Genomic DNA, 20,620 nt, shown 5'->3' on the forward strand with positions numbered 1-20,620 from the left:
TCTCTGAGTGTGTTGTATCGGGCTGTAAGATCATTAAACTCTTTTTTCAGGGCTGATGTATGATAATATGATGTTATGACATACACTCACCTAAAGGATTATTAGGAACACCATACTAATACTGTGTTTGACCCCCTTTCACCTTCAGAACTAGCTTAATTCTACGTGGCATTGATTCAACAAGGTGCTGAAAGCATTCTTTAGAAATGTTGGCCCATATTGATAGGATAGCATCTTGCAGTTGATGGAGATTTGTGGGATGCACATCCAGGGCACAAAGCTCCCGTTCCACCACATCCCAAAGATGCTCTATTGGGTTGAGATCTGGTGACTGTGGGGGCCATTTTAGTACAGTGAACTCACTGTCATGTTCAAGAAACCAATTTGAAATGATTCGAGCTTTGTGACATGGTGCATTATCCTGCTGGAAGTAGCCATCAGAGGATGGGTACATGGTGGTCATAAAGGGATGGACATGGTCAGAAACAATGCTCAGGTAGGCTGTGGCATTTAAACGATGCCCAATTGGCACTAAGGGGCCTAAAGTGTGCCAAGAAAACATCCCCCACACCATTACACCACCACCACCAGCCTGCACAGTGGTAACAAGGCATGATGGATCCATGTTCTCATTCTGTTTATGCCAAATTCTGACTCTACCATCTGAATGTCTCAATAGAAATCGAGATTCATCAGACCAGGCAACATTTTTCCAGTCTTCAACTGTCCAATTTTGGTGAGCTTGTGCAAATTGTAGCCTCTTTTTCCTATTTGTAGTGGAGATGAGTGGTACCCGGTGGGGTCTTCTGCTGTTGTAGCCCATCCACCTCAAAGTTGTGCGTGTTGTGGCTTCACAAATGCTTTGCTGCATACCTCGGTTGTAACGAGTGGTTATTTCAGTCAAAGTTGCTCTTCTATCAGCTTGAATCAGTCGGCCCATTCTCCTCTGACCTCTAGCATCAACAAGGCATTTTCGCCCACAGGACTGCCGCATACTGGATGTTTTCTGGACCATTCTTTGTAAACCCTAGAAATGATTGTGCGTGAAAATCCCAGTAACTGAGCAGATTGTGAAATACTCAGACCGGCCCGTCTGGCACCAACAACCATGCCACGCTCAAAATTGCTTAAATCACCTTTCTTTCCCATTCTGACATTCAGTTTGGAGTTCAGGAGATTGTCTTGACCAGGACCACACCCCTAAATGCATTGAAGCAACTGCCATGTGATTGGTTGATTAGATAATTGCATTAATGAGAAATTGAACAGGTGTTCCTAATAATCCTTTAGGTGAGTGTATGATGTATGTATGTATGAAGATAATTAAAATGTAAAAAAAAAAAAAAAAAGTTTGTATTTTAAAGATTTTGCTTTGATATTTCATTCACACATGTGGGTGGTGCTGAAACACCCCTTTCATCTGATTGGTCAAATGGTGCCATCCATAACAGTCGGTATGGCACACTGACAAATCCCACTTTAGTAAACATGCCGCCATGCAAACCACCACTCACATATAAAGCAGAAATATGTTGCAGGGCACATAATTAGTACTGCTGCAAAGCTTCTCCTCTAATGTACAACATAATTAATGTACATTCAGTAATTTATTACAGAACAGAGAGAAATACAAAATGACAGAATAGTTGTGTATGTTGTAAAAATGCAATATTATCAGATTATCAGTGATCAAATTCTGTTATGTTTCTCAGTCAAATCTAATATGGCTTCACAAGACTAAAAATAGATGTAGTTCACATTATATTTGCATTATTCATTTGGCTATAGTACACGGGTCTTATAGTTATTGAAGTTACTTGTTATTTTAGACACAAAACAGGGGCCTGTACCATGATGGTAGTTGAACAAACTCAGAGTTGTAGGATTAGTTTCAAGTTGACAAAACCAAACCACTCCAATCCGGCTTTGTTGGTACCATGATGCTGATCATCAACTTTCTCTGTCAACTCGCATGAATGCGTGACATCAGTGGTGAACAGTCAGTCACATGCCTTGCAACAGGGAGAAAATATGATTCACTTCTCACGAGAGAGTCAGTGCCATTCAAAACTCTTTTTCTGAAGAGTAAGAGATTGAAGAAAATGTAAAAAACTCATTTACATTGACGAAAATAAAAAAAAAATATCTTGCTATCAGTGCAAGTGAAACTTGTGAAGTTATAGTTTATTTAGTTGATAATATATAGCGATAGACTCAAACATGTAAGGTCACGTAGTTATATTTAAAGTTTATTTACAGCATATTTACATATTACCTGTAGGCTATATATTAATATTCATTGAAACTAAATCATTAATAATAACTATTAAACTAAAATTGCTTGTGTAATGGATTAATAATAATAATAATAAATATGATTTATAATAAAATAATAATAATAATAATAAATGATAAATCATATATTTATGATTTATATATGATTTATATAATAATTCAATTATATATATATATATATATATATACACACACACACACAATTGAATTATTATATAAATCATATATAAATCATAAAATCATTCTAAGAAATTATCATTAAAGCCAGACAATTTCATTGTTAATTTTTTTTTTTGCTATATAGTGACCTTTAATTTGGAGGACGAGAAACTGGGGGAGTGACTTTATTGCGTTGGATGTGTCTGTTCATTTAGCTCACATCCGATTGGCCCAATTTTGGTTTGAGATCTCTGAACCAGAACATAACCTGCCCTGGAGCAGGTTAGCCGTGGAGCGCAAGTTACTATGGTGATGAACACCGCTAAAAGCCAAGTCACTTTCATAGTACCTAAAACCCAGGATTCACGCAAACTAATCTGAAACTTACCTGGCTAGCCAGCTAATCTGGCTTCATGGTACAGGCCCCAGATCTTGTCCAACCACAAGGCTGTCGTCTGCTCACAGCAGTTTCATACAAAAGCATGACTGCAAGTGATGTGTGAAGAATCAAAACAAAAAGCTTTTGCATTAACAGATATAGTCTGCTTTAGAGCTTATACTGTAGATTAAAATGTAAAGTTAGTCAGGACATTATAATGGAGCTTTCAATTCAGTTCAGTGGAGGAAAAATAGAACATTTTAACTTGTAAATCCAAAAGAGTCCTCCCTCTAGTTTTATGTGCATGTAAAATCAAAATAGACCTCATTAATTAGTTCCACTGATGTAGGCATATTAATATTTCTTTTCACAGATAAACTTTTTCTCTGTTTTACAAGAAGCATCAAACCAAGATTGAAAATTGCCATAATGATCTCCCAGACTAGCACAGTTCTCTCCAGACGGATCCTGTACTCTCCAGTTATCAGGTTGTCTCGGCTCCTCATTGAACCAGAACCTTTAACACACAAACAAGCAAATCCAAGTAAAAACACATTTTCCCTTGCTATAATTTTAGCTGTAGTTTTAGTGATTTTGATTGTTCATGTTTTTTATGCACTTTTTGTTGGTTCTCAGTTGTCATAAGTTCACAATCATGTCATTAAAATGTCATTATTTACATTATGAGTATATGATAAAACAGATCACACATGCAGAGTTCTTACTGTACTCCAGTTTCATTGAGAGTTTGGTTATTCACCCAAACCCAGTGTCCTTCAGTGTCCAGATCATTGAGACCAATCCAGTGCGTAATTTTAATTTTGGAGAGCAGAAAGTCCTAAAGACAAAAATTATAGTGTCACACAAATAGTAAAAATAGTAAAAAAAAAAAAAAACCAGCGGATGATATCATTCTGTTTATTCTACAGCGTGTGCTGCAGGTTTGTCGTCTGCCGCTTTAGATGCTTGAGCTTGTTTAAATGGTTAGTTCACCCAAAAATGAAAATTCTGTCATTTATTACTCACCCTCATGCCGTTCCACACCCGTAAGACCTTCGTTGATCTTCGGAACACAAATTAAGATATTTTAGTTGAAATCCGATGGCTCTGTGAGGCCTCCATAGGGAGCAATGGTATTTCCTCTCTCAAGATCCAAAAAGGTACTAAAAACATATTTAAATAGGTTCATGTAAATGCAGTGGTTCAATATTAATATTATAAAGCGACGAGAATATTTTTGGAGCGCCAAAAAAAAAAAAAAAAAAAAAAAAACTTATTTAATGATGGCCGATTTCAAAACACTGCTTCAGGAAGCTTTGGAGCATAAATGAATCAGTGTATCGAATCTGCTGTTCAGAGCGCCAAAGTCACGTGATTTCAGCCATTGGCAGTTTGACACACGATCTGAATCATGATTCAATACACTGATTCATTTATGCTCCGATGCTTCCGGAAGCAGTGTTTTGAAATCGGCCATCACTGTAGTGTTTTTTTTTTTTTTTTTTTTTGTGCACCAAAAATATTATCGTTGCTTTATGTTATTAATATTGAACCACTGTACTCACATGAACCAATTTAAATATGTTTTTAGTACCTTTATGGATCTTGAGAGAGGAAGTGTCATTGCTCCCTATGAAGGCCTCACAGAGTCATCGAATTTCAACTAAAATATCTTAATTTGTGTTCCGAAGATTAACGAAGGTCTTACGGGTGTGGAACGGCATGAGGGTGAGTAATAAATGACAGAATTTTCATTTTTGGGTGAACTAACCCTTTAAGCAGAATGGATTCTGATTGGCTGTCAATGTTTTGAACATTCATCAGCTGGAAAAAAAAATCATTATGAAAGTGATTCCAACTACATTATTTCTCTGTGCTGTTATTGTTTTAGTTGTGGTATGGACTTTTATTCTATTCCTTTTATTCTATTCTATTCTATAGGCTATATCGTTGTCTTAAAGGTATAGTTCACCCAAAAATGAAATCAATTACATTTTTGTCATCATTTACTCACCCTCAAGTTGTTTCAAACCTGTATGATTTTCTTTCATCAACAGAAAACAAAAGAAGATATTTTGAAAAATGTTTGTAACCAAAGGTTTGGAACAACTTGAGGTGAGTAAATAATGCCAGAATTTTCATTTATGGGTGAACTATAACTATAACCATTTAAGTGTGCTAGGAATATGTAAAGGTGTGCTATGAAAGGGTTTAGCCATAATTAATTTTATTTACTTGCATTAACTTTACTCAAATAGTGGTAGACAACCAACAGACAAGTGACCAATCCTGAGTGGCAATGTCACACATTGTGCAAGCTTTACAAGTGAGCTAATAATAATAATAATAATAATAATAATAATATATATATATATATATATATATATATATATATATATATATATATATAATATATTTTTTTTTTTTTCTTTCTTCCGTAAAATAAGATACAAGACTGATCACCCTATCTGGGTTTATTGTGCAATAACAGACTCCCTGCACTGCTCTCTGAAATACTGTATTCTGATTGGTCATTGGCAGCATTCCTCTGTCTGATATTTCCTGATAATGACTGTCATCAATAGCAACAAAGAATAACAGACCACTCTCTTAGTCTTGACTATCACATAGCTGTCTAGGGATAATGTACACTGAGCTGGTTGTTATCACAAAATAAACTCCCTCAGGGTGATTCGAGACTTATTTTCCATTACCCTTTTATTTAAGATAACAACCAGCTGATGTACATCATCCTTTATATATTATTAGGCAGAGGAGGTGAGCAGATCCTGACTAAGTCACTGATATGGCTGAATTTTTCATCTCTTTCATCTCATACTTTTAAATGTATTTATCAAAAGTATGCTATTCTACTACTATTCAGTAAAACATTTTACCGAGGAAAAAAATTACCTAGTGCATCTTGAGAACTAAAACAAAATCACCTCCAAAATCACATGTGACAAAAACTTTTTCATAATGCTACTACATCTACTATCAATTATTTAATAATTGATCTGACTTGCCTGTTCTGATCGGCTGGTTATGGTGACCAGATCGGCTCCTTTAGAAACACAGACATCTCGACTGCTCGACCAGTTCAGTTTATCAGAGCTGAATAAATACAGCTTTCCACGACAAGCTATCCAGCCATCCGCAGAGAGATTACAAGACTGAGCTGTGAGTAATGAATAAAGTGTGATTAAACCTTCCATTATTTAGATCATGAACTTAATCAAACTGGATCCATGAGCAAAAATATTCACACTTTGTGTCACACTTAGCTGACACTCACCATCATAAAAGGACAGCCATTCTCTGAGTGTGTTGTATCTGGCTGTAAGATCATTAAACTCTTTCTTCAGGGCTGATGAAAAGACAATTAAAACATAAAAGAGAAACAAGAAGCCATTTAGAAATATGAACTCTTCTTATGAGTTCTTTTAGCTCTTTCATTTTAGCTTCACGCATTCATTTTCAGTTCTGTTAATGAAACGTCACAAACATGTTCTTTGGCATTTACTAAATATAGTTTTGTCACCTGTGCTGTTGATCTCTTGAGCTGCCAGTTGCTTTGAAACCATGATGTGCTGCTCATTCAGTGATTCGAAATCAGCACGCTTATTATTATCTGATTAAAGACAAAACCATAGCAGCAGTAGCAGCAGCGGGGTCATGAGAGGCAGGCAAGATCAGTTACAGTTCAGGATGCAAATAGATGTATAAACAGACCAATCACAATTCAATATGCGATTTAGTACAGTTAATTATATTTAAGTAATAAACACATTCAGGGCTTGACATTAACTTTTTTGGTCACCAGCCATTGTGGCTTGTGTGTCACGGTTCACTAATCCGCTGTCTCATACTGTTGTCTGTGTGAAGGTTTTGGGATGTGTCACTTGATTGTTCTGTGTGGGCGTCGCCGCTGATTACTGATCAGCGGCAGCTGTGGATCATTACAACCTGCCTATTTAACGCCTTGTCTTTCGTCTCATGTTTGTCAGATCGTTGTTTGGAGTCCTGGTGTTTGTCCCGTTGTATTCTCGTGTTGTATGTTCCTGGATTGGATTTCTCGTCGCTGTTTCCTGGTTCCTGTCTGTTTCATTGGATTACTCGTTCTGGATTATGTTCACGGATCATCACACGGACACACGGACTCACCTCTCGGATCACCATTCACCACGGACATTCACCGCCCATCAAAGTCCCTGTGTTACCCCTCTCCTGCTGTCTGTGTTGCTACTGTGTGTGTTTGTTTGTCCACTATCATCTGGCGTAAAGCTCTAATAAAGAGATATTAACTTGCAATTGTATCCAGCCTTCTTTACCCGTGACATTGTGGTTTTCCAAAGTTACTAGCCACTCATAATTTTCACTGGCCACAATTCTGACATCAATACCATGGGGAAAAACTGACAGATATTTGTAATATTTTCTTATAATTTGGCAGCAGGTATATTAGGCTGCAGTTACTTTAAGTCCTGACGCACAGATCCATTATACTGTTACACATGTAATTCCATCTTAACTTAACTTAAAACATAACAGACTGTGTTTACATGAATACTCGACAAGACTGGCATTTTAACATTAATTTGTTTGTATTTGACTGTTTAAGCGCAATAAGCAGTGAAAAAGAACTCAATTTAGGACTGAGACAGAGACGGCATTATGTTTGCGCACGCTGGGTGTGAGCACAAAATCTGCAGGAATGAGTAAAGTTATGTGCAATACGCTCAGTCCCACCCCAAAATTCAAGCCCTGTAACACCAAAAATATGAATCCAAATACATTTAATAAAGTATCAGTTATACTCACAGAGTGTCCAGAGAGCGCAGAGACCTCCGAGAGCAAAAACAAGAGAGAAACCCAGAACAATCTGAAGAACTTTATTCCACTTAGGAGAAATTACTTCTGTCTCTCGTTCTTGCATTTGAATGGAGTTCACTGGGGTCAGAAATTATGTGTTAAAGTATCTCAGACTAATAACTTCCAAATCCCTGACTTTCTTTATAGGGTCAGTTTCCTGATTATTCACTGTCTATAGCTATTCTTGAATTTCACAAATTACAAATGTAACAATTTCTTAGTTGTACCATGTTCTTCAGCTTCTTCAAAACACCTCATGTCATTTGTGAATTGTGGGCATTTAAAACTAATACAAACAAAATGGGGATTCTTTTGGTCACATGAAAAACAGTATGCTGTAACAATTGATTAGAAACACCAGATTCATGACTCATTTAAAGGGGTCATGACATTTTGCCTTTATGTTTCGACATGTAAGAGATCTTTGTACCATTAGAAGTTTCATAGCTTAAAACATACTCCGAATTATAAACCAAGATTTTTAATCAAGTTCCAAAAATGGTTCACATGGGCAAATACATTTGCATATGATTGCCTTCAGTGGAAGACATCGACGAATAGTTTTACATCATCGCACCATAGGCTCCGCCCACTTGCATTCAGTTGCTTTGTTGCGTCTATATATTGAACAGCTCTTTTGTGTATCTGTACAGACTTCAGAAGGATCCCAGCATCAGAAAGAAGTCGTAATGTCGTCAAGGACCGCATCGGAGGACTATATGTTTGTTCTGAGCATATTGTTTTGTAAACGAGGCACACTGTATTTGGAGAGTTTGCAAAGAAACTGTTTGTTGAAAGATGAAGCAGCCAACTAACTGTATTGGATCTGACAGCAGCTACATCACAAACCATAAGTAAATGATTTCATAATGCTTTGTCTGTAAATGATGGTTTTATATGGATAATGATTTTAAAATACTCATGTGCAATAGTGAGTGGGCGTTGAAACAGTTTCCCATGAAATGATGTTAGCCAATCATAAAAGTGGCCGTTTACTGATGAGCCTTAATGGAGTAGTGCCTTAAAAACAAGATCATTTCAGAACATTATAAGTGAACCTCAAGGAACATATTAAAATAATAATAAAAAAAATCATGTCATGACCCCTTTCATTTAACAAAAGCATGAAACATTTTACACAAAGGTCTTTCTGCTGTGATAATCTTGCTAATATGATCCGGATGCCCGTTTTCTTCTCAGAAAGTTTTCAATATGTACTCTCTTAACAGAAATGAGCAGAATATAAACTCTAAAACATGACAATAATATCTTACCTTTGTACTGAGAGCATTTGGCACCTGAAGCTGGCATGTAATCATTACTTTCATTGACTGAATCCATTTCATCAACCCAATAGAAGACGTGCCCTTCTGGTTGAACTTTTGCTATGAACAAGAAAGCCACAGATGTATAAGTACAGTAATAAGAGTGATTTGTACAGACGGGAAATACAAAAGGCTTTTAATAAACATTTAAAGGTCCCGTTCTTCGTGATCCCATGTTTCAAACTTTCGTTAGTGTGTAATGTTGTTGTTAGAGTATAAATAAAATCTGTAAACTTTTAAAGCTCAAAGTTCAATGCCAAGCGAGATATTTTATTTAACAGAAGTCGCCTACATCGAACGGCCAGTTTGGACTACATTCCTCTACTTCCTTCCTTTGTAGAGTGTGTTTGTCGCCATGTCGTCGAAACGCTGTTATTTTCATCCCGCAGTCCAATCACCGGGTCTGATTCCGGCTCAAATTGATAGGGTAAAATTAAAGACATGTTTACAATAACACTGAGCGCGTGCATCTCCACGTTATGGTAAGAGGCGTGACCTTTCCGGGCAAGGTTCGCTAAGCTGCTGTCAAATCACAACACAGGAACCGCTGGCACAATCAGAACTCGTTACGTATTTCTGAAGGAGGGACTTCATAGAACAAGGAAGTCATCAGCCCGTTTTTATGACAGTGGAAACAGCGGTATACAGATAAGTAAATTATGTGAAAGATACTGTGTTTTTTTACACGCGAAACATGAACACATGTTATATTGCACACTATAAACACAATCAAAGCTTCAAAAAACCACGAAAAACGGGACCTTTAACAGAGCATAATGACATTCAGCTTGAAAACACTCATGTCCTTTTACATTTAAACAAACACGTATGCATGTAAAATAGGCCATGTTTCAGTAAATACACACAGTGTAATGTGCAGTACATACCGACATTGAGGCTGTGTGTCACTGTTTAAAGATGTTGCATCTATGGTTGTATATATATTCACATACAGTGTATACATGCAGTTACAAAACCAAAATTATCACAAAATTTATTATATATATATATATATATATATATATATATATATATTAAATTTAATAGTTTGTTCATTAAAAATATCTACAGTGAGGTTTTGTGGGAGAGGTTATAGTTGGAATGTTCCAGCAAAGTAAAGTTCCATCATCAGTAAAGGGGAATGAAAAGGAATGGAACGAAACTTACCTAAATGTTTAACACTGTTCTTTATTTTTAGGAAATGCAAATCTATTTTGGGAAATATAACTTGGGAATTTTTTTTTTACAGTGTTGGTTCAATATTTTTTCAGAATTTGTCATATGGAAACTGAGACATTTGTTATCATAGCAATTAGCTGTGGATTTATGAAAATAAATCTGGTCAGCTTATTGTAGTTCCCTCTCTTATTTCCTTCCTGACATTATGTCGACTGGAAGCATTGCACAGATCATGTTTGTTTTCATGTGGTTTCATTCAACCCCAAAGGAGGAACAGGCGGGAATGGAGAACATTGGTAAGTTGTCAGCTTCACTAGTGAATAAGGAACAAGGAATGTCCTACATAACATTCAGAAGAATTGGAAGTGGGAAGGAATAGTTGTTTTTAAATGCTGCACTCACTTGAAAACAAGTGGAAATCTTTAGTTGAACATTGAAACGTGATATCCAGATATAATTGTTAAAGATGTTGTACATAAACGCACAAAGAAAATATATGAGTATACTGGAACTATGAGTATACTGGAACACAGGAACTTAAATACACAGGTAAATGAGATTAAATGGAAACAGCTGAGAGTGATAGCAAATCATATTAGTAACCATGACAAAGGAAAGAGCGGGAAAACTAAACAGAGGAAATAAGAGTCCATGAAAATGAAACCAACTAAACAGAACTGTAACATTAAGCCCCCTCTCGGAAAGGCGCGTCATCGCGCCGTAACAGAGGAGTAGAGGGAGGGATGGTGGGGGCTTGGGAGGTGGGCGAGGAGAAGGCGCAGGGATGGAGAGAGGAGCAGGCAGAGAGACGGTCGAGGCAGATGGAATAAATAATGGAGGAGTAGATGGAGGTAGCAGCCACAGAGGAGAAGTGTAGAAAGTCCAGATGGTGCAGACCCAGAGCTCGACCAGAACGAGAGCCAATGTGTCGACTTGGCTGTCGACATCCTGGTGACGATAGACGGAACTGTAACCTCGGTATGGCAAGCCCACGTCGCAGCCGGAGAGCCGAGGGAGTGATGGGACGCTGAAGACCAGGGTGGCCGTGACGGAGCCAAAGCGACGCCCCTCCGAGGAGACGGTAGGGATCCAGAGGCCAGAGGTTGAGCTGGGGTGACCGAGGGCAGAGGTGATGCTCAGGGAAGGTGGAGCATGCCGGAGCCGAAGGGGTGGAGGGCCGGAGGGCAACGGACGTGGAGGAGTGGCGAGGTCTGACCTGGGTAGAGCCGATGGTCCAAGGGAACCCGGTGAAGCCGAATGGCTGATAGTCACTGCCGGAAACGAGTGTGGAAGGAGCGTCGGCGTAGAAGTCAGGACGATTGGTTGAGGTGGACCAGCACGCTCAGAGCTTCGGCTCCAGGTCGATGGTGTGCGTTGTCCTCCTTTCCTGAGGTACTGGCTCACCGGTCACAGCAGGAAGAAGGCATCCAGTCTGCAGGGGGCTCTGGCGTACAGTCCGTCGATTGGGGTGGAGACGGGTTGGGTTCTGGGTCAGGCTGTGAGACGTCTGCGAGGTGGGACTGGACGTTGATGTTACTGTCAACATCCGCTTCGTCCATTGTGAATGTGGATCCATTCACCCACAGTGCAAAACAGATGTAGTCCTTTAGGGACCAGCACGGATCTCCATGGGGCATGACGAAGCGAATGTCGTCATCTAGTCCACACCGGAAGTCTTCCATCACGCAGACGTCATCGCAACTGGCAAGGTGGCAAGTGTTGAGAAACTCCTCTATGTATTCCTCCAGGTTTCAGCCATTTTGAAAAATAAAAATAGCTGCTCCACTCAACATTGTGTTGTCCCATACTGGGACAACGTTTATAGACGCAATGTCCATAATCACTTTCAGGTCCGGTCTTCTGTTAAAGATGCTGTACATAAACGCACGAAGAAAATAAAGACGAGTATACTATTAAGTCTTTAATAAAACACAGGCAATTCCAACAGGGTAGCACAGCATAACATAAACAAGACCAGACAACATGCACTGAAAACACAGGAATTTAAATACACAGGTAAATGAGGAGATTAAACAGAAACATCTGAGAGTGATAGCAAATCATATTAGTAACCATGACAACAAAGGAAAGAGCGGGAAAACTAAACAGAGGAACACATGTGACTGAAAGAGACAAAATAAGAGTCCATGAAAATGAAACCAACTAAACAGAACTGTAACAATAATTGAGTGCATTTAAACTTTAAATCAAACAAAATGACAATAACTATGAAAAATATGCTCTTTATGAAAACCAGACAACTCAAGAAAATTGCGTTCAAAACAGAAACAGTATTTATCTGGTTTTGACGGCAAGGAGCCTATACAGACATGCGTAATTTGGTCATTTATAATTGTCCCTCTCAGTGTTGAATGTCTACAGTGGTTATAGACCTGCATATATATCCTACCATTTCTTCCACATTTAATATAGTTATATATCATATCTTCTACATTTAAAATACATTTACAATGAATGACTGGTAGTCTATCTAAAGACATCTTACAATGCAAAAAATTTTAGGTCATATTATAATGACAGCATGGCGAATGTAGTACATCCAGATTACATACATACTACACACACTCATACTATTAAAATAATTAATTCAAAATAAGTACCTACTCAACAGAGTATGCTATTTCAGACACACCTACTGACTTCCGGACGATGGAACCGGAAGTGCTAAATGCTAACTAATTTCTGGGTTTTGGCCTACAAATATGCATCCCTGCAGCACTCTATGGCAAGCTAGTTTTGAAAACATGAGATCCCACCCTCCCTTTAGAGCATCTCCAAAGCCACGCCTCCTCCAAAACACATGAACGCGCACAGCAGAGCAGGGTCTGCAAAGCGTCACGAGAAACGGCGTTAAATTACTTCATGTCTCAAAGCACATAACATTACAATAATAACGAATGTGAACAACTTGCACAGCTCTGACTTGTACCACCTGACTGCTGCAGATTCATTTCGCCGTTCATAGTGTTGCCAGAAAAATGCATAAATTAACATGCAGCTCCAAGTAGAACGTCACGGGTTGCCATTTCGTAATTACAGTAGTTACAACATTGGGTTAACTGCATAAGCTTGTTGTTTCTCAGTGAGTATTTAGGACACATCCTATGATAGGACAAACATTTTTTTTTGTTCCTGAGACTTCCAAATAATATATATATATATATATATATATATATATATATATATATATATATATATATATATGAAGAGTTCAGATGCAAAAGCCTCTAAGTGCCATCTGAAATTTTCTTCTAAAATGAGCATTTTTATCAAGCTTGTATGTTTATGTTCAGTTATTTCACTTTAATGGCAATGAAAATGACCTATTAATTTACATTAAAGTGAAATTACTGAACCTAAACATACAAGCTTGATAAAAATGCTCATTTTAGAAGAAACTTTCAGGTGGCACTTAGAGGCTTTTGCATCTGAACTCTTCATATATATATATATATATATATATATATATATATATATATATATATATAGCCTACTATTATTATTTGCTATCAGGATGTGAAGAGAGTTACTAGTAGAGTTACTAGAGAACTAGTTTAACAAAAAGTGCTTATGAAGAACACTTTAAGAGCAAAAAATGAGTACATGAAAAATGAATGGGCTGTCTATATAAAAAGCTGTGTTTGTATGAGTGGACTAGTTTGACTGTTTTGACATAATTTAGAGCTTCTAAATTTAAGAAAGACTTACAGAACAGGATAGTTTGGATAGCACCCTTATTTGGATTTGTTTTTTTGTGGTACGTTAAAGTTACATGTCTTACTTCCAGTGAAGCGCTAAAGGACATACTTCACTGGAGAAAAGATAACAAATAAGCAAATCCAAAGAAGGATTGGATTCTATCCAAACATCTTGCAAAAATCACACTGAAAGGTCTTGCTTTAGATTGTTGTCAGTATTCCTACACATAAAAAGGTTTTTAGTATATATATATATATATATATATATATATATATATATATATATATATATATATATATATATATATATGTATATATCAACTGCTTCAGATGGCAAATGCTTACAGGACAGAGGTAAGATATTATTGGCATGTTTTAGAAATTATATTTCTACTTTTGAATTATATAATAAAGATCAGAGTGAATCTATTAGAGGGAATTTCAGAGGGAATTTCTGGGAATCTAAACATTCCTTTTGTCTATAGAGGGTGGAGAAACAGCTGCATAAACTAGTTGATGTTTTTCTTTCTTTTTTTGAGCTGTTACTGCTCTTAATGCCAAATTCACAATTCTTTGAGGCTTTGGAAGGACATTAAGGACATGCTACAAATTTACTATAATTTGGATTGAGCTGGAGTAACTGATTTGGGGAATTCTTAACAGAATCAGTCTCCAACATCTGGCCAGCACTCGTCTGGTGAATGTTTAGTGAGTATGTCTAGACTATAAGAGGATATTACTCTCTTGATCATTGGCAGTAATATCCTAATATTTATCCAACACATTTAAAAGCATATAGCAACAATCAGCATTATTAGGGACTCCAAATTATAAGCATAAAATACAAACAACTTCAGATGCAATGCAAACAAGATTTTATTAACTAGACTAAATGCTTAAAGTAGTTGAACAAACATGCACATTGTTTAGCTTAGACGTGTAATTATGGTAGCACTTGAAATGCAGCAGATCAGCTGCTTGATGGAACAATCAGATTTTTAGTTAACGCACCTCAGTGACAAGGAGTAGATACTTAGTGCATCAATAAAGAAAGATTAAACTTGATACTTGCATGTCCTGCCTGTCTGAAAAAAGCTTGTCCTGCAATTTGTTAAAGCTGCAGTTGATCTCTGCTGAAGTTGTATTGATGAGCGAGAACAGGTTTGATGCAGAGGGTCTTTGATAAATGAAAAGTGAGTCTGTCAAGGACTTTTTCTAGTCGAGGATCATCATCATAATATTTATGTCAGAACATCTAACTCTCCCAGACTCTCCTCCCTACTTTAACTAGGGATCTTTTGAAGCGTGAGGAGGATGACACTCCCTCAGAACATGAGCGAGCCAATAAAAAGTTTGGAGAAAGTTGACTCTCTTTGTCTTACAGCTTGGTGCTTTGTATATAGTAAAAATTAGAAAATTGGATGTTAAATGTGAAATTATTCATTTGCAATGTTTGACAGCTGTTAAAAGTAGAGGTTGCTGCAGTAGTGACATCTAGTGGAGAATAGATAAAAACAACCAGCAAACAGGCGCAAAAATAAGTTCATGGATTGCAGTCTAAATATATTTTATTGTTATAACATAAAAGTTCAGTTGATGCAGTTTTTACAGCACAACTGTACACAAAATACATTTTGTCATTACGTTCTTTCATGAGCATGAAACAAGACTACAAGAAGAGCAGCTTTGAATATTCTAGCTGCATTTAAAGCAAAGAAACATACAAAGAAAATGTTTCCATATCAGTTGTTGTCATCGGTAAAGGGGAATGGATATTTTTTTTCACAGATAAACTTCTTCTTTGTCTTGCAAGGATTATCAAACCAAGTCTTTAAATTGCCGTCAATATTTCCCAGACTAGCGCAGTTTTCTCCAGAGGGATCTTCATGTCTCCAGTTATCAGGTTCACTTTTCCCAAATTGCCTCTCAGTCCAGAACCTTTAGAAGCAGAAACAAACATTTAACATCATCTTCATAGAATGTTCAGCATTACAAATGTAACAGTAACTATTTGCATGTAACTATTGTAGAAAATACAAATCTAGTATGTTTTCTTTGCTTATTCATATGTCAATTAGCCAACAGCTGAGATATAACTGATTAATATAGATTTATGACAGATACAGTAGTTCTTACTGTACTCCAGTGTCTTTGAGAGTTTCGTTGTTCACCCAAACCCAGTGTCCTTCAGTGTCCAGATCATTGAGACCAATCCAGTGCGTCTCACTAATTTTAGACACCAGAAAGTCCTAGAAAAAGCACAGGAGCTGTATTGCTGTGCAGCTTCAGGTTTTTTTTTTAAATTGTGTTTTTAATAAAGTTTCTCCAGCTTACCTGTTCTACTTTGCTGCTTATGGTGACCAGGTCAGCTTGTTTTGAAATGCAGACATCTCTGCTGTTTGACCAGTTGCATTTATCTGTGCTGAAGAAATAAACCTTTTCACGACAAACCATCCAGCCATTTACGCAGAGGTTACAAGACTGAGCTGTGAATATTAAAGAATAAGAATTTGTAGTTAAGTCCTTTCCGAGGTGAATAAACAGTTGATTACACCTCTGTGCGCACGAGTCTGACAAAACTCACCGTCGTGAAAGGAAAGCCATTCTCTCAGACTTTTGTACCTGGATGTAAGTTTCTCGAACTTTCTTTCCATGACTGGTACAGAGAAAATGAATAGTAAAGTTTTAAAAAAGGAAGCAACCATTTATAGAAAGACTGACATAAACACTATAAACTCCTTTCTCTTTCCCATTCTCTCTTTTCCAGCTTTACTTTTTTTTTTTTTTTTTTTGATTGTTTGAATACAACACTTTATATATACTGAGATTCTGATTCGTGTTTGAACAGTTGTTTATTACAGTTTTTCTCAATTGCTGACACACTATAACTGATTCAGTTGACTCAATATCCCCAAACCATTCATTCAGTTCTAGAAACAAAGACACATTTCTCAAAACGTTTAACACATTTCACTGGATCTGTTGTATTTAACATACTGTATATCTGCTCTATTTATGTTGTATACTGTAATAGACATTGAGCTTTATCTGATTGCCAGTGTTTTGAATTGCTCTCACTAGAGTGTAAAACTATGTTGTAGTGTGTTTGTTTTTAGGGCTTGTGTGTAATGTTTGAGGTCATGAGTTAAGCAAGACAATGGCTTTGAGTGGAGAGCTTCATTTTGATCTGAAATAGGAAGTATGGGGTATTGGGTGAGAAGTTATGCATTTGTGTTTAGAGTTTGGAGGCACAAGAAATATGTTGAAGCAATCGAAACAAACTTTAGTGTTTGAAACTTCTACAACATATTTTCAGATCATAGAAAATGATGGCATGCTTTGGGATGTTTCACTCATTGAATGGGCTTCATTATGAACAAGAAAGTGTCATGCACTATAGTTGATAAAATATATTTTACTCACTTGCGCTGTAATTCTGTTGGGCAGACAGTTGCATTGATGTGTTGTGCTGCTGCTCGTTCAGTAATTCAAAATCTGAACGCTTATTGTTATCTTTAATCGAAAACAATACCAGTTGATGTTCAAGTTAAAAGCATCATCAATGAGAATTTACTATCAGCGATACTCACACATGATCCCCTGAACACAGAGACCCCCGAGAGCAAAAACAAGAGAGATACCGAAAACTTTAGTCCACTTAGATGAAGTGACTTCTTCCTGACCTGTGATTAGAAGTCCAGCGTGATAAAGGAGAAGAAGAAAAAAAGGAACTATTCTGAAATTGACATGTTTTTAATTTATCAAGTAGAGATACATTTGAATCAGAAGACACCAATAATCTCTAACACAAATATAATGGCCTCAGTTTAGCTAAAGTTGTTGTTTGTCATAATCAGAATCTCTATTTAGGAACCAAAATCTCTGAAGAGAAATGAAATTCTTTATGCGTTTTGGCTGTTCAATTACAGGACAGCAGTGTACTACGTGTTCAGTGTTTTTTTACAAAGAACATCAGCAACTAATGGCCTGGCAGCAGAGTACAGCGTTTTCTATGTGACATGCAGTTTCAATGGCCAGTTAGCTTCCATGTTTTTTCCAGGTTGCATATATATATATATATATATATATATATATATATATATATATATATATATATATATATATTTTTTTTTTTTTTTTTTTAATATATTTTTTTCTCTTGCAATTTCACATTTAGCTTAACAGGGATCGTTTTGACAACACTGTCATCTGTATGCGAAAACTTCAATTTTTAGTACATTGTTGTTGAGTAAACGAACCTTAGTTACTCCTGGTTGGTTCTCATTTATGTATTGTGTGTTTTGGTTCCTGTGATTAAAGTTTTCTAAAGTTTATTAAAAACTGTCATGTATATCTTCATAGCGCACTGCCACCATTACACACTAGATTCCCACAACCTGTGCCATAATTTTACAAACTAAAAACAGGATGTACAGAAAGTAAAAGTGTATTTAAATAAATGAATGGATTTTTTTTTTCCAAAACCAAAAACATTGACATTAAACATTATTTTGTGAATGTTTAAAAGCTCTACTATAACTATCACCCTTGGATGCACACAACTCACTCTTATCAGTTCACTTCACCACAATAAACCTTTAAAAAAATATGTAAAACACAAACAATTTACCAGCATTTTAAAGTAATATTTTGTTAGAGCCAGTTGTAGCAAATGAGCACAAGCCTATGCTATTGCTCGAGGCACAGTGATGCAGAGTACGAATCCCATCCCTGTTCCTAAATTTTCCCAAAGTTCAGATTTTAATGGTATTTGAGTAAGATACTTCATGTGTCTTCTCCTTTCCCACAAAAGTGGAGAACTATCATGAAACAGAACTGACTACTACGTAAATTAATTTAAATACATAAAAGTATTCCCAGCCTTACCTTTGCTTTGACTGCATTTCTCACCTGAAGCAGTTGTTGAAAAAATGAAATCTGAATTTTCATAGACTGAAGCCATTAAATTTGTTTGACAGAAGATTTACAGTGGCAAATAACTGTTAGTTGAAAATAAGGAAGTAAAAAGACAGGAAATGTGTCATGAAGAAAAAAGTCATGAATCAAAATTCAGTGAAACAACTAATCTCTGCCAGTTAAAGGATTAGTTCACTTTAAAATGAAAATTACCCGAAGATGTACTCTTGCTCAAGCCATCCTAGATGTATATGACTGTCTTCTTTCAGACGAATACATTCAGAGTTATATTAATAATGACCCTGATGCTCCTCAGCTTTATAATTGCAGTGCACAGAAACCACTTGTTTGAAATTCAAAAACGTATTCCACATGACTCCGGGGGTTAATAAAGACCTTCTGTCCATATTTAACAAGTTATAAAGTAAAATAGTTTGCGCCAGACTGCCTTCTGTATTCAACTTATGAAGTAAGTGTAAAGCTTCAACAACTTTTTTGTAAGTTGCATACAGAAGGTGGTCGAGAATATCATTAACCTCATATGAAATCAATGGAAGTGATGGAAATCAATGGAAATGTATGCAATGTCTCAAAAGTAACCTGATGAACCTGATGATGCACTAGACTCTCTGATTAGAAAATTATTGGGTGTGTTTTTATATTGACATTTATTTATTTTATTTATTTAGGCTATTTATTTCATGAAAACCCACATCTTCAAAACACACATTATCTATATTTAATGGCACTCTATTCTATAACAGTGAATATACAGTTATTTGACAGTTACAGGTCACTATATTGTCTGCAAATGCATTGAATCCATAGAATATAATGCTGATATTATGACAAATGTGAGAAATTTGCTATGGTGGTATATTTAGTCTCCACGTAAAAAAAGCTGCAGTTTGTAAGTTTTGCCTCTTTGTCGCCATCTCTGTTTGAAACCAGCAATTGCAGTTATTTGCGGAATTACAATCTTTACGTGGGTTGTGCATCGGCACAGCACCTCAGCGTGGATGAATCTAATGTTTGCTGTCAGTCACCGCACCGGTGGTAGTATGACCAAAGTAAGAAGTAACATGCCTGCCACTTTTGTTGTGACCAACTGAGGAAAAAAAAAAGTATGACTTGCAGCTGTCTTATGGTCTTTTTGGGAAAGCATGAACAAGTTTCTTTAAGTCTTGACTGGAAATAAAGCATCTATTTCTTGGAATATTTTTGAGATGATAGTATGCTGATTTAGTTATTGCTTTTACATGACTAATGAAACTAAGGTCTGACTCCAGAATCACACCCAGATTCCTGACTTCTTTTTTTTCTCAGTTTTTAGACCCTTAGAGTGAAGGTATGCACTGACCTTGAGAACTTCATCTTTGTTTCCAAATTCAATAATAAAATAAATAAATAAATAAACAAATAACAGTACAACACAGTACAAACCAGTAAACCTTTAACTGTATTACTTCTCACATTATACAGCAAAAATAAACATGAGAACAATTTATTTTTAGCCATTTGATTTTTAAAAAAAGATATATTATATTATAAACAGTATTGTAATTATTTTTTGTTTATTTAAAATAAAAAAAATATGCGTTCAATTCCCAGCGTTATTAATATTCTTAAACTGATAAAAATGGATTTCTTTGGATAAATATGCCTGCCAAATGCATAAATGTAAATTAAATACTCTCAGAGGGTATTTGAGAAACTAACAAGAATATATACAAGAATTTTTTTTTGCTGCAGTTAACCATGAAATTGTCCCTCAA

At 36.3% G+C, this 20,620-nt stretch overlaps 2 protein-coding genes across 5 annotated transcripts; both read right to left on the bottom strand.

The window, feature by feature from the left end:
• Window positions 1-2,564: 2,564 nt before the first annotated feature.
• LOC125276178 (CD209 antigen-like protein E) lies at window positions 2,565-15,128 on the bottom strand. 2 transcript variants are annotated; one of them, XM_048203697.1, is made up of 8 exons: window positions 15,001-15,128; window positions 8,980-9,090; window positions 7,655-7,783; window positions 6,375-6,464; window positions 6,129-6,200; window positions 5,860-6,011; window positions 3,559-3,671; window positions 2,565-3,350 (listed from the first exon to the last, which is right to left on the bottom strand). In XM_048203697.1, the coding sequence occupies exons 2-8, from the start codon at window positions 9,044-9,046 to the stop codon at window positions 3,188-3,190; spliced, it is 786 nt and encodes a 261-aa protein (XP_048059654.1). In that variant the 5' UTR covers window positions 9,047-9,090; window positions 15,001-15,128; the 3' UTR covers window positions 2,565-3,187. The 2 variants fall into 2 exon arrangements, with proteins under 2 accessions (XP_048059654.1, XP_048059655.1); XM_048203698.1 differs by lacking the exon at window positions 15,001-15,128 and adding an exon at window positions 9,918-9,970.
• On the bottom strand, window positions 14,787-18,981 carry LOC125276177 (CD209 antigen-like protein C). 3 transcript variants are annotated; one of them, XM_048203694.1, is made up of 7 exons: window positions 18,840-18,981; window positions 17,519-17,611; window positions 17,352-17,441; window positions 16,513-16,584; window positions 16,263-16,414; window positions 16,065-16,177; window positions 14,787-15,866 (listed from the first exon to the last, which is right to left on the bottom strand). In XM_048203694.1, exons 1-7 carry the CDS (start codon window positions 18,889-18,891, stop codon window positions 15,671-15,673), a joined length of 768 nt encoding a protein of 255 aa, XP_048059651.1. In that variant the 5' UTR covers window positions 18,892-18,981; the 3' UTR covers window positions 14,787-15,670. The 3 variants fall into 3 exon arrangements, with proteins under 3 accessions (XP_048059651.1, XP_048059650.1, XP_048059653.1); XM_048203693.1 differs by having other exon boundaries at window positions 18,816-18,968; XM_048203696.1 differs by lacking the exon at window positions 16,513-16,584 and having other exon boundaries at window positions 18,816-18,968.
• Between the last annotated feature and the right edge of the window lie 1,639 nt (window positions 18,982-20,620).

The sequence above is a fragment of the Megalobrama amblycephala genome, linkage group LG9 (assembly GCF_018812025.1).
Source record: "Megalobrama amblycephala isolate DHTTF-2021 linkage group LG9, ASM1881202v1, whole genome shotgun sequence".
NCBI lineage: Eukaryota > Metazoa > Chordata > Actinopteri > Cypriniformes > Xenocyprididae > Megalobrama > Megalobrama amblycephala.

Bases quoted from the DNA above. Each gene is read 5' to 3' on its own strand.
- LOC125276177 (XM_048203693.1), bottom strand. From the start codon at position 18,891: ATGGCTTCAGTCTATGAAAATTCAGATTTCATTTTTTCAACAACTGCT. The intron at 17,442-17,518 runs GTGAGTATCGCT...TTTCGATTAAAG, and splicing joins CTGTGTTCAGGGGATCATGT to ATAACAATAAGCGTTCAGAT. The intron at 16,585-17,351 runs GTGAGTAAAATA...TCTCTGTACCAG, and splicing joins CCAACAGAATTACAGCGCAA to TCATGGAAAGAAAGTTCGAG.
- LOC125276178 (XM_048203697.1), bottom strand. From the start codon at position 9,046: ATGGATTCAGTCAATGAAAGTAATGATTACATGCCAGCTTCAGGTGCC. The intron at 6,465-7,654 runs GTGAGTATAACT...GTCTTTAATCAG, and splicing joins CTGCGCTCTCTGGACACTCT to ATAATAATAAGCGTGCTGAT. The intron at 6,201-6,374 runs GTGACAAAACTA...TCTTTTCATCAG, and splicing joins TCAAGAGATCAACAGCACAG to CCCTGAAGAAAGAGTTTAAT.